At 39.8% G+C, this 11,945-nt stretch overlaps 1 protein-coding gene across 1 annotated transcript in view; it reads right to left on the reverse strand.

Annotated features, from left to right (window-relative positions):
* Positions 1–9,224, reverse strand: part of slc4a5a (solute carrier family 4 member 5a) — a 46,461-nt gene extending 37,237 nt beyond the window's left edge. The window contains exons 1-3 of the mRNA XM_049578345.1: positions 9,180–9,224; positions 3,228–3,286; positions 2,077–2,289 (exon numbers count right to left, since the gene is read on the reverse strand). Coding sequence (XP_049434302.1) covers positions 2,077–2,289; positions 3,228–3,285 — 271 coding nt within the window. The 5' untranslated portion in view covers position 3,286; positions 9,180–9,224. The remainder of the gene's footprint in view (positions 1–2,076; positions 2,290–3,227; positions 3,287–9,179) is intronic.
* Between the last annotated feature and the right edge of the window lie 2,721 nt (positions 9,225–11,945).

The following is an 11,945-nucleotide window of genomic DNA, read 5'->3' on the forward strand; positions in this document are numbered from 1 at the left end:
CTCAGACTCCTGCTGTTCACTGTTAAAACTGCTGGAAGGAAGCAAAATCTAATCAAAAGCACGAGGTAGAAGAGTGCAACAAAATTGTAATACATGACACAGTCTGTTTCACGTCTGTGCCAGTGCTTTGGAAAGCTTCTAAATATTTGAAGTAAAAGCCACCATGGCAGCTGTGAGCAGGAAACTTGTTAAACCCCAAACTTCACTGGAGCTTTTTCTACAAGACTTACTTCCTTACCTCCCTGTATTTGCAGAAGTTGTATGTGAGGCCATTATTTTCCTTTATTCTACAGTCACAAATGTGGGTTTTATATAGTGAATAACTGTAAGACAGGTGCATAGCAACACACTGTCAGCCCAAATAGTCCATTGACCACATCTGTCCCCTGCAGTCCTCAGAGGGGCACTTCAGCAGTGCAGTTTTGCAACTACATAAAATTGGGCAACTTGTAAGAAGCAGATTTATAACACAGTGGTCAAAATCAATAAAGCACATGTCAAGGCCGCAAAAAACATTAAATCCTGTCTCTTGTTAGACTTTAAATGCCTTCTAAACAAACACATCTTCAAACTCAACATGCCAAATGTTTGCTGTTAAAATTATGTAGCCTGTTGTGACATAATGATGACATCATCAGGATGATTTTCTCACAGGAACGTGCACAGACATTTTAAGGGGACTGGTATCCTGTCCTCTGGCTTGATGGTTTAGAGCAGTGGTTCCCAACTGGCGGGTCACAGTCCAAAAGTGGGTCATGATGGGCCCATTCTGAATGGACCGCAAGTGACTCGCAAACATGTTAGGTTTGTAAAAAAACACTCTTTATTTTTAAGTACAATAAATTCCCAGCACAGAGCTTTTACCTTGAAGTGCTGTTTTCTGCTGTAAAGTGAATGACTAAATGACAGCTACTTGACAGAGACAGCAGACTAGCTTTACGACATGGCCAACGCAAATATGATGCTGAATGAATTAATATGTAGGACCTCGAACTTCTGACTAAGGAAAAATCTAGAGACTAAATTTTGCTTTGAGCGTGAGAGGTGGTGAGTTACAATCCCAGATTAGCTCAAGAAATCCTTAACTTGTTATATTGTTAAATTACAATAAAAATTGACAGCATACTGTCTGTCATTACTCAGTACCACCACTTTCTGATAGTCCAATTGTATGTGATGTATCTAATGGCTCACAGTTAGAGTCTCTACATTTTGGAAGCTAGGCCGTTGGATCCCTGCATGCCAAAGTATCCTTGGGCAACATACTGAAGTCCAAATTGCTTGTGATTGTGTATGAATATGTGCAGCTTTATACTCACAGAGCATCCAATTGATTATACCATTCATCATTTAACATTTTCATAATTAAAGAAGACTCACCCCATGGGAGCTCTCTACATTCGGCAGTAGAAGTGTCACATGACAGGTGTCATAAGGCATTGCTTTGTGTCACAATCATTTGTTTTGGGTTTTTTTGTTTGTTTTTAAAATTTAGTCTAACTTTAATGATTGAGGGCTATTCATATTTCTCTTTCACAACAGCAAAAATAAAACTTACTTTTGATTAAAAAAAGTGACTATTTCCACCAGAGGGGCAGGTCAGCTAATGAGGACATGGTACTGGTTCTACATGGTACTTCTACACACCCCTGTTTTCTCCTTTTTGATAAGACTCCTCCAGCACCACAGAAGGAATTGTACAGCTGTTCTGAAGGCTGAGCAGTACTAATCAGGATGAGTTAACCACCTTTGACATATAAAATTGGTGGAGTGCCCCTTTAACTTAAGTATCGTAAGCTTGGCTTTATGAAGTCTCCTGAGATGAGATTAAATCGTTAATGTTTAGTCCTTCAAGGCTGATGGCTGATAGAGGTTGGCGACTGACACACAGTGCAGCCAATCAGAATGTTCCAGCACAACAGAAACAGGAAGAGAGGTACATTTTAAAACTGATCAGACCTTATGTCTTCGTAATTTCAGGTCCACCTTTGTGAGATTACTGTTAAAGCTGTTTAAGAGGCTTCTTGCTGTCCTTTATCACCTTATTCATTTATGTCTCTTTTGAAAATGACTTACTTGTGCGGTTGATGTCTTGGAGGCTCTGCTCATTTGAATCCATAAGTCCTTCTTCTATGTCTATGTCTCTGTAGTTGTCGTGCTCTTGGTGTCTGCGGTGGTTGTAGTGTCTGTCCCTGTCCATGTCAGCAGCCTCACGACTGGAGCGCCTTCGCCTGCGTTTGCGTCGGTATCCTCGAGACACTGGGACACCAATGTAGATGGACTGATGGTCTGGGGACAGATATATACAGTTACTGGATGGTTACATGAATATGCACCATACTGTACAAATGGTTGGACTCATTAAATACAAAACTGAAGCGCCAACATGGGTTCCTGTAGAGCACCAATTTACTTTAAGAACAAACTTTAATGAGACCACACTTTGTCCAAAACAAGCCACTTGAATGAATGTTTCATGAAAGGCCCCAAAATAGCTGAGTGACAGCCAGTAACACTGGCAGATTGTCTAATGAGATCTTTCATTAATTCCTCATACTCAGAGGAGTGTTTTCGTGAATGTTCAACCACTTAAACAAACTCTGAATAAATTATGTTTCACACCATGTCTGCTTATTAAAAGCAGCATTCTCTGTTGGCACAGTCACAAATAAAAGTAAATCAAGTCTATTCAGAGTTAGTCCTGTAGCTTTTCTGCGACTTAGTGTCTGGCTCTGGCTAATCCCTGTTTTGCAACAAAAACCTGGATGATGTGAGTTTGATCATCTGCTGGCAATTAAGGCATTGCTTTAAAACTAATTGCACACTGAACTCCATGTGGAATAACTAAACAACAGGGAGATGCAAACTAATTATTGGATCTTTGGAAACCTGCTAACCTGCTGCTCCATGCGAATACAAAACACAAAAAAACTCGTTCAAATGTGCATAATGCAACTTCCCATCCCCAAATATACAGATTCATACAAAAACACAGTCTCATGTCAATCTTCGCTCCTCGTTTGCAGTCCATTAACAGCTTTCACCCACACAAACTCTCAGAACAAATTAGAACGGTATGATAGTGTGATGAATCAACTGTCTCATGATAATATTACGAGACAAAGTGGGTGTAATGACTTAATTTCCTGTTTCTATTAGCAGAGGGCCACTCCATGATGGATCGACCATAGATATATGACCCACACACATGAGGTATGTACACTCACCCTCCTGCTCCTCATAGCGGAGGTGAGAGACACCCATTCCTCGGTCTCCATGGTCCATCCTGGTACAGAGGAGGAAAGACAATTATTGGTCATCTTTTCACATGATCAAAGTGAAGAGACACTTCAGGTATGTCTGCCATTAGACTGTGTGTTGTGATATGTTTTTGTTGTGATTACTTGTATATGTGCATGCTGTATACAGTGGAGCCTATCCTGCAAAAATAATTGGAGGCTGAAATTTCAAGTTCTTTGATGTTGGTTTGGTGTGTCTGGGCCTTAAAGGGGCTCTGAATCATTCATTTTTCTAAGCTAGGTAGGGTAGCATGAGAAACCAGACAACATAGGGTATCCATTTGTACCAGCCGTGTCTCCATAGCTTATGGAGAAGGGGGCTCAATAATGCTCCAAATTTAGGCTAAATTTTGGCAAGGAAACAACTGGCATTCCCTTGAACTCCCACCTCAAGATATCTAAATAAAAATGGGTTCTTTGGGTGGCAAAGAGTATCCCATAAACCTGAGAAGGCTTGTCCCCAGTAAATGTTTTGTTCTTTACTATCAGTGGAATCCTTGAAAATAAAGTTATTTGTGCCTATCTGATGAACAATGAATCGTCTAACACGTATTTTACTTGTTTGATTGATTGATTGACAATTTTTAATTAGCCTGTATACCTTAACAGCATAATTGAATTCCTGAAGTTCAGTTATGGCTTTAGGTTTTGGTGTGCAGCCTCAAGATTTTTTCAGTGACCCCATCTGGCCACCACTGTGAAAAATTCCTGAGGGTGCCACTGGCTGTATAATGTAGAATGGAAATGTGTGTGTGATTGCACCTGTGTAACACTTGTGTGCCCTTCCTCATGTACTCATACATGTATATTGGCATTATCATGTCTGTACACACATGTGCATTTCAGTGATTAATGTATGCATGTGTCATTGCTTTATCTCTGGAATGCGAGCCTCCAGCAGCAGCAACAGCTGCTCTTGTTCTCTGACCTGCATGTTGGGTTACAGTGCAGATCAATGAGGAAATAATTAAAACAGAGGCAAAGTCGATGGAAATGTACATAATTAAAACAAATGGGAGGATAACTTATCGCACGTGGCACTAATTCATACAGTGACTGCCACCAGCAGAGTTTGTGGCCACCCTGTTCCAGCTGATTAGAGGTTAGAGAGACTATATGCATACACTCTCAGTATTATGTACAGGGCTGTGACTGCAGGCTATGTGCGCTTTAGAAATTGTGCGTCTACAAAATGTGAAAGATGCTTTTAGAAGACAGAGGTCAATCCGGCTAGTGACACAATGTACAAATTGGCATCCTTTTTTTCGTCAGTGAATAAAATCACTGCAATGTAAAATACCTTTGCACACATCGGAGACAAAAGCTTGATCACAAAAGTAAAGATCCAAAGTGGGCTAATTGGCAAAAAAAGAAAATGTTGTGAGATAATACTATTACTCAGTTTCAACATCCATCAGTGCCTTTACAAAGCATGCCTAATAGGCTGGCCTTATGTTAGCAGCAGTAGCCTAAAATATTTAAAGCTGCATTTATCCATTTTTGCCTGCTATTGAGAAGAACTTTAAAACAAACTAACAGACACACTTCTGACATGTTATGATCTCTTGCTAACATAGTAGCTAAGTTATTTCAGTGTCAGATACTGACACAAAAAGGCTTCTTTCCAGTCAGTATGATTCCCCATGTGGCAGTGCGAGTTTATATAATGCCGCCAGAGGACATCAGATTGTTAACGCCACCAGTAACATTGTAAGCTGAGCTGGAAAGTCCCCACAGGGCGGGCAGGAGTGGAGGTTACTGGGTCCAACAGACCCCGGACTGTTCACTTCCCATGTGAATACAAAGCCAAATCATGATGTGTTTTTTTTTTCTCTCATAACCTTAAACACATGCTGTACATTTCCAGTATAAACTCTTTTCAAAGTGTATTTTGAAAAGACACAATACATGCAACAACTGTAAATTGACGCACCATCCCAAAACATCAACAACGGACGCAAGAGGGTATATTAAGACGTCAAAGTCCACTGACAAAGCAGCAAAATTTGATGAGTTGGTATTAGATCACAAACTAAACCAAATGTGCAGCCATAAAACTGAAATAATAGACTGGTGCAGGAATGAGTCCTAAAACCTGGATATCAGTTAGCATTTTAGCACTTTTGGTTCTCTCGTCTCAAAGTCAATGGGTTTCTTTGAATGGTATTTTTTTGTAAATGCCTTAAAATAGTCTGTGGTCAACACAACCATGAAAGGCTTTTTATATTTTGTTCTACAATATAAAATATGTCAGTTAATATCTCACTGTGAATTTTAAAGAATTTGGGTGTCTAAAAAAGGCGGTTGCTAACAAGTAGCTAAATGAGACTACAGAACGTCATCACATGGAGATATTACTTTATAGCTTTATTAGCTTTTTCTACTTCTGCCGGTTGTTCATTTGTGAGGATTATCTTGATGAAACAAAATGTGTAACTATCATAAACATTTGTTTGCCACAGAGTTTATTTTCTGTAATAATCAAAATTTCAGTGGAAAAATCCCATTGGCTTTTTGGCAAGAGAACCTACAGAGCAATGCTAACTTTCATGTTGGCTTGAAAAAAAATATCATCTCTGCAGCACTATGTGACCCCCTCTCACATTACACAATCATTTGAATACAGTATTTCAGTAAAAAATAAAGACCTATTTCACAGCAGAGCTTTTTTTTTTCCGTCACAGCAGTTAAAGCACCGGCATAAGAAATGTTAACGATCCCACTTAGCCATGCATGAAATAGCATGCAGAATACAAGGACCTTGAAACTGGCTCACATAAATGGAATAATCTGCGCTGCATGTCAATCATTGTAAAGTGTTCCTGCTTTCTTTTCAAGTTATCAACGTGCACATTGCAGTCATTATTACACCTGTGCTTTTCTTGCTATGACATTAATAGGTCTATTACATCACATCCCTGTGGCTGATATCTGGCAAACCACCTGAGTGGTTACATATGGGCTAACTTAAAGCTGCACTAATAAAGGATTTTAATGGATCACATGACTACAAGCATGTGTAATGTGAAAGGTGTTCTCATTCCTCTGATGAACCTGGACAGAAAAATCACCCAACACTGCTGTTCCCTTCAGCTCTTTGGAGCTTTTAAGACAGCAAGCAGCTGTTCTCAAAAACGTGTTGGTGGAGAACTAAATAGAGCAAAAAGAAGAGTGAATTATAAAATTAACTTTTGTCAGGTGGCCAAAAAGAAAGACATGTTGCGCTGCTCTCAAGCTGACAAAAAATCTAAATGCAGGTTTAAATGAAATTAATAATAATAAATGAATTGTCGAGATAAAAAACAACAGAGCTCTTAAGCAAACTATGAAGATGCTTGATTGGTTTTTCAGAAGTCCAGGCCCATATCAAGTTTCAAAGAAAGTGGTATTTCTTAACTGTTACTAAACTAGACCCCAACGCACAAATATCTGCCAGTATAGAACAAATCTCCACTTTACTTTTGTACCTAAAGACATTTATCCTTTCACTTACAACTGAGGTACACTGAACCCCTAGCCCTACAAAACAAATACATTTTGAATTCTCAGGTAGTTTATTGTTACAGAAAAAATGACGTGTCCAGCGTTAGAAGTAATACTGCAAAAGAAAAAAGGAAAAAAATCATTTGAGTTTGTGTTTCTACTGTTGTTTCCTCTGTTTTGAAATTTGTAATAATAATAATTTGTACTAAATTATTGACAATGCACCCCAAAATAAAAAAATACACATTACCTGTACCTATATATCTATTTAGACTGTTTTAGTGTTAGTTGCTGTGTGTTGGAGATATTGGCCATAAAGATGTCTGCCTCAACAGACTCAAGGAACTATTTTCATGCAGGAACTATTTTCTTTCTACCAAACTACACCCGCCAACCGTATCACTGCGCAGAGGGAAGTGGGAATTTACTGCTAGCTCACCGAGCACCACTGAGCTAGCTCTCTGTGGATAATATCTCAATTTGGGACTGACATTCTTGAAATACAGTCCACCCCACAGGGATGAGAGGTGTAAAGTGGCTGGTGGAGGATGGGTTTAGCCCAGCAGAGCCTGGCTGAGCTGCTGCTGTGTATGCTTATAGCGCTGGCTTCCTGCCTCTGTAATTAGTGCTGTCACATCAGTGTCCTTCACACCCAGTGGGCAGCTGGAGCGAGAGCTGCGGGCAAGCCCCCCCCCCACCTCACGGCCCAATCGATGGGCTCACCCTGCCTCCAAAACCCCCCACACTGCTTGATAGAGATATATGCACACACTAACACATGCTCACACATAAACATGCACACATGCACACGGGATAACGTGCTCTGCCAGTTTGCATGCAAATGTGCACAAGTCTTTGGCAAACACCAGCAGACAGAAATGTGCATATCAGACAGTGGAAACAAAAAACAGGTCATTCTGTTTAGTGAGTTAGTCTGTAATACTGAAAACATCTGCCAGGGTAGTGAGATAATTTTCCTCCTTTGACATATAGATCAACGTGTTTACTTTAAAAGAAGAGGCCATTTGTTCTTACTAGTAAAAATGTAGGCCTCTTTTAAAGACAGTCAAGGAAAAGTGAAACTACGGAGGACACTGATATTTCACTACCAGGACAAATATTTTACCACTTCTAAGCATGGATGGAGTGTCAAGGGCCCCTCTGGCATTCACCTGCAAAATGTCAGTTGAAAAGACACATACTGACCAGGAGGAGACTCAAAATGACCACAAAGAGATGCAAAGTGACTACAAAAAGACACCAAACCACAAATCAATGCATGCAAACCATGAAGAGACGCAAAACAATAAAAAAAGAGGCAAAGCCACCACAAGGTCTGTGCTTCTTGTTCCTGTGTAGGAAAGGTGGTGGGGCCTTTGTTATATCTGTGCCCAGGTGCCCATTGTGTTAAAATCCGCCCATGCTTTTAACACCAACAATTTCCAGATTTTCTTTTTCGTAGTGTACAAATCTCAGCATTCATGCATATTACAAGTATTAATATATATGAGCTCTTCAAACAAGATCACACACACAGCTACATACAGTAGTGTATATAGAAACAGACATGTGCACACACACTAGTCCCTTAAAAGTTTGAGACCTTGTGCAGCTAGTTGAAACTACTTCTGATATATGTGCAGATTTGTGTGTTCGTGTGTGTGTGTTCATGTGTAGAGATAAAGTGAGAGAGAGATTACAGTTATTAGGATAAGTGGTGCTCATTATTGCCTCAGTAAGTTTCAAGAAATTACTGTACGTCTCATCGACTTGTCAGAAAGTTTTTAAAAGCCTGTTTAACAAACTGTATTTTCTCCTGAAAGAGGACGGGGTCATATAAAACTGTTAACTACTGGGATTTCAGGAGATTAAAAAAAAACTGTTTTACAAGAGAATGTCCACAAGGCACTGTGTGCTTTTTAAGCAGGGGAACCAAACCCTTAAAAACCCTGACAAAGTTAGTGCCTCAGACTTACTCCACAAAGATAACAGTGAATCTATTAGATATTTACAGATGGAGATTGACACTTTCAACTCCACAGAGAGTCAGTTGTTAGTTTCAATCAAAAGATATCAGTATAGGCTGTCACAGACCTATGTACATCAGTGGAGTATCAGTCTGCTGTTGACATTCGAGAGCCCACAATTCTCCAAAGTGCCAAAATGTCTATTAGTGCTTTCTTCACACATTTCTGACTGGGTTACTCTTATCTTCATTTTCTAGGCCTGGAGCTAAGGAAAGAAATCCCGAGGCACTAAATGCCATCTCTGACTCAAAAGGCTGAGAAAACGATATGACACCAGAGAGCTCAAAAACACAGAGAAATCAAGCAACGGTGCAGAGAGACAAAAACAAATAAAAAGAAAAGACAATAAGACAACAGTAAGACAGCCTACCTGGATTAGTTGTCAGTTTGAATGAGTGTAAGCAGAAAAGGCCTTTGCTGCTTGTAGGGTTGCATCAATGAAAACATGCCAGTGGAGCTTCAGCAAACTATTGAATGGTACAAACTCAGCAAAGAGGAAAGCTCCTTTCTATTTGTCTCTGTCTGTCAGTCTGTCTGTCTGTCTGTCTGGCTCACGCTCTGTCTCTCTCTCTCTCATGACTGGTTCAATAATGGGCAAACTAGGACTCAGCAGAGAGCTCCAGGCAGGAAGTTGTTTCAGAATATGGTGACACCAACCACCGATAGAAATCCTGTCAATATACTGTACCAGCAGGTCAATATATGGCACTGTGGAAAAAGTGATAAAGGATAGGTAGCTACAGGATGCTGCTTGTGAAAACACACTGTGGGTTAAAAATGGTTTTAGAGTTGGAGAGATTACCGACCATATCTGACCAGCAAAAATCACCATTTTTGATATCCTATCAAGTTTCTACACCTGGCTTTTCAAAAGTCTTTAGCTCTGTAGCTGGATGCTAACAAAGCATTTACAAAGAGCACATGATGACATTCCCATGACTGTTGGTAGTTATTAGGTATGGATATGGAATTATAATAATAAGGTTTGTGGACTCTCATTTTGAAGCCTCGAGTTCAGCATCTTGGCTGTTGCAATCTTGTTTTTTTGGAGTCAGAAGTGACTATATTTGGGAAAGAGGCTGGCACTTTGGAGGAGCGAGGGGTGGTTCTGACTGGGAAGCTGAGGTTATTATCAGCGGACTTATCAGTCTGTCACTTAAAGCAGACCACCCTTAATTATGCATAACTTTAGATTTATTTTAATGTAAACAGGTGAGCTATATACATTTTTTATATTATTATAAAAATCCATCCGCCGTGCAGTTGTCATGAATGGTGAAATTAGATGTAGAGACCAAAGCCAATTTTTATACCAGGCTACAAACATGTTTATCTCAGCTGTAAAGTTGGGCATTTTAACATGGGGGTCTATGGGGATTGACTGGCTTCTGGAGCCAGTCTCATGGAGACAAGCCAAAGAACCCCATATGGTTCTAGCTGGCACCTTTATTTGTAAGGGTGTAGGATACTTTTCAGGGAAAAGGTTAAACATGGTGGTGGATCAATTATGCAACTGTAGTTTTTTACTGGGAGCCACAATGTCTGATGGTACCGTTCATAATAATTATGGAACATGATCATTTTAGAAAGGTCCTTCACTGCCTCTCCATCTCCCTTCACCTCTCAATGAACTCAAAGCAAGGGCTCCCTGCTGGAAGAGGAGTCCACTACCCATTATATATGGATAACAATGTTTCACTCAAATTAAAAATAATAATAATCTGAAGGCAACTGCTTCACTTACTCCTTGTTGTTTAAATGACGACAAGATTTTAGCAAAGAAAAATTATCTACGTGGTTATTAACTGCCACAAGAATGTGTGGAAAATATGCCTGTTTTGTGATTTGTGTGAACTGACCCTTTAACCTCTGAGCCCTCCACCACTGTGAGAGTATCATCATTATTGATCTTCCTCACCACTGAGCACGCTCAAGGCCACTTGCTGCCATCTTGCAATTAGGAAACAAACTCATCACAGTTCCACTGAAGAGTCCGACTGCAGCTGAGACAAAGGCCACAGAAATATTTTAATATCTGCTTGCAAAATGAAACATGGCCAAACTAATGCTGCTATTTTTGATCATAAGCACTAGGCCTTTTGTTGGCTTGGGTTTTCAACAAATAAAAAGAATGTCTATATGTTCTAGCTGTAGTTATAGATATTTAAAGGATGTATGGTTATGGTGGAAATTAGCTTTCCAGTCCCATTCTTAAATGTTTTCTCCAGGGAGGGTTAAACTGTCACTCCTAACTCATCCACACGGTGTCCTTAATGACTGTTAAATGGGCGGCCATTCATCAACCCTGAAGTTGTAGGGACATAAAGTATATAAGAAATGATCTTTTCGTTTTCCAGTGTATACTAAGCATATGAAGCAGTATAAGCAATGTTTCTGCATACTCTGTACTTATGTGCATTATTACCTTGTTTATAGGTACTTAGGTAATCTTGATTCATATAATAGAGGAAAATAAAAGCCACTCCATCTTGTGGCCTGGTGATTCACAATCGGGTGGATGACAGCTTAATTATTGCAATCCATGAAATCCATCATAGTAAGACAACAGATGATAATGTATTTTGGCCGAGGTGTAGTGCCACAATTACAGTATACTAATAGCTTTAGATGCATTTACATGGTCATACGCTCATCTTCAACTAAGAGCAGCAATTCAAACCCTTCTCTCTGCGTTATCAAAAGGCCTTCTGGGAGAAGATCAGTAACTGCAATGGAGGTAGAGGGGGCACGCTGTGAAAATAGCTACACCGAATAGAAAGTGAATAATAGCATTTGATCAGAAAGTAACTCACAAAATCTATCAAACACTGGAGACAGATGATTTGCAGTCAGTGTGTGAGAGGGGGGACACTTTAAGTTTTCAAAATGACGAATGACAGCAACTTTTTACGCCTAAAAAAACTCCCAGTTCTTAACAATAAATCAGTTGAAGCTTGCTCAGTTGATTGTGTTGATGATAATTCCTCCGCTTCTCCTCACATTGTGCAAACTCACAGTGTGGAGAAGACTAGAGAGAGGCTATTAAAGGTAGTCTGTTAAAAGCTAATGGAGTGGGACTGCAGATCTGAAGAGGTGCAGCTGTAAAGAGCGATGCAACTATAAAGAGGTTAAGCAG

Source organism: Epinephelus fuscoguttatus, linkage group LG6, assembly GCF_011397635.1.
Source record: "Epinephelus fuscoguttatus linkage group LG6, E.fuscoguttatus.final_Chr_v1".
Classification (NCBI taxonomy): Eukaryota; Metazoa; Chordata; class Actinopteri; order Perciformes; family Serranidae; genus Epinephelus; species Epinephelus fuscoguttatus.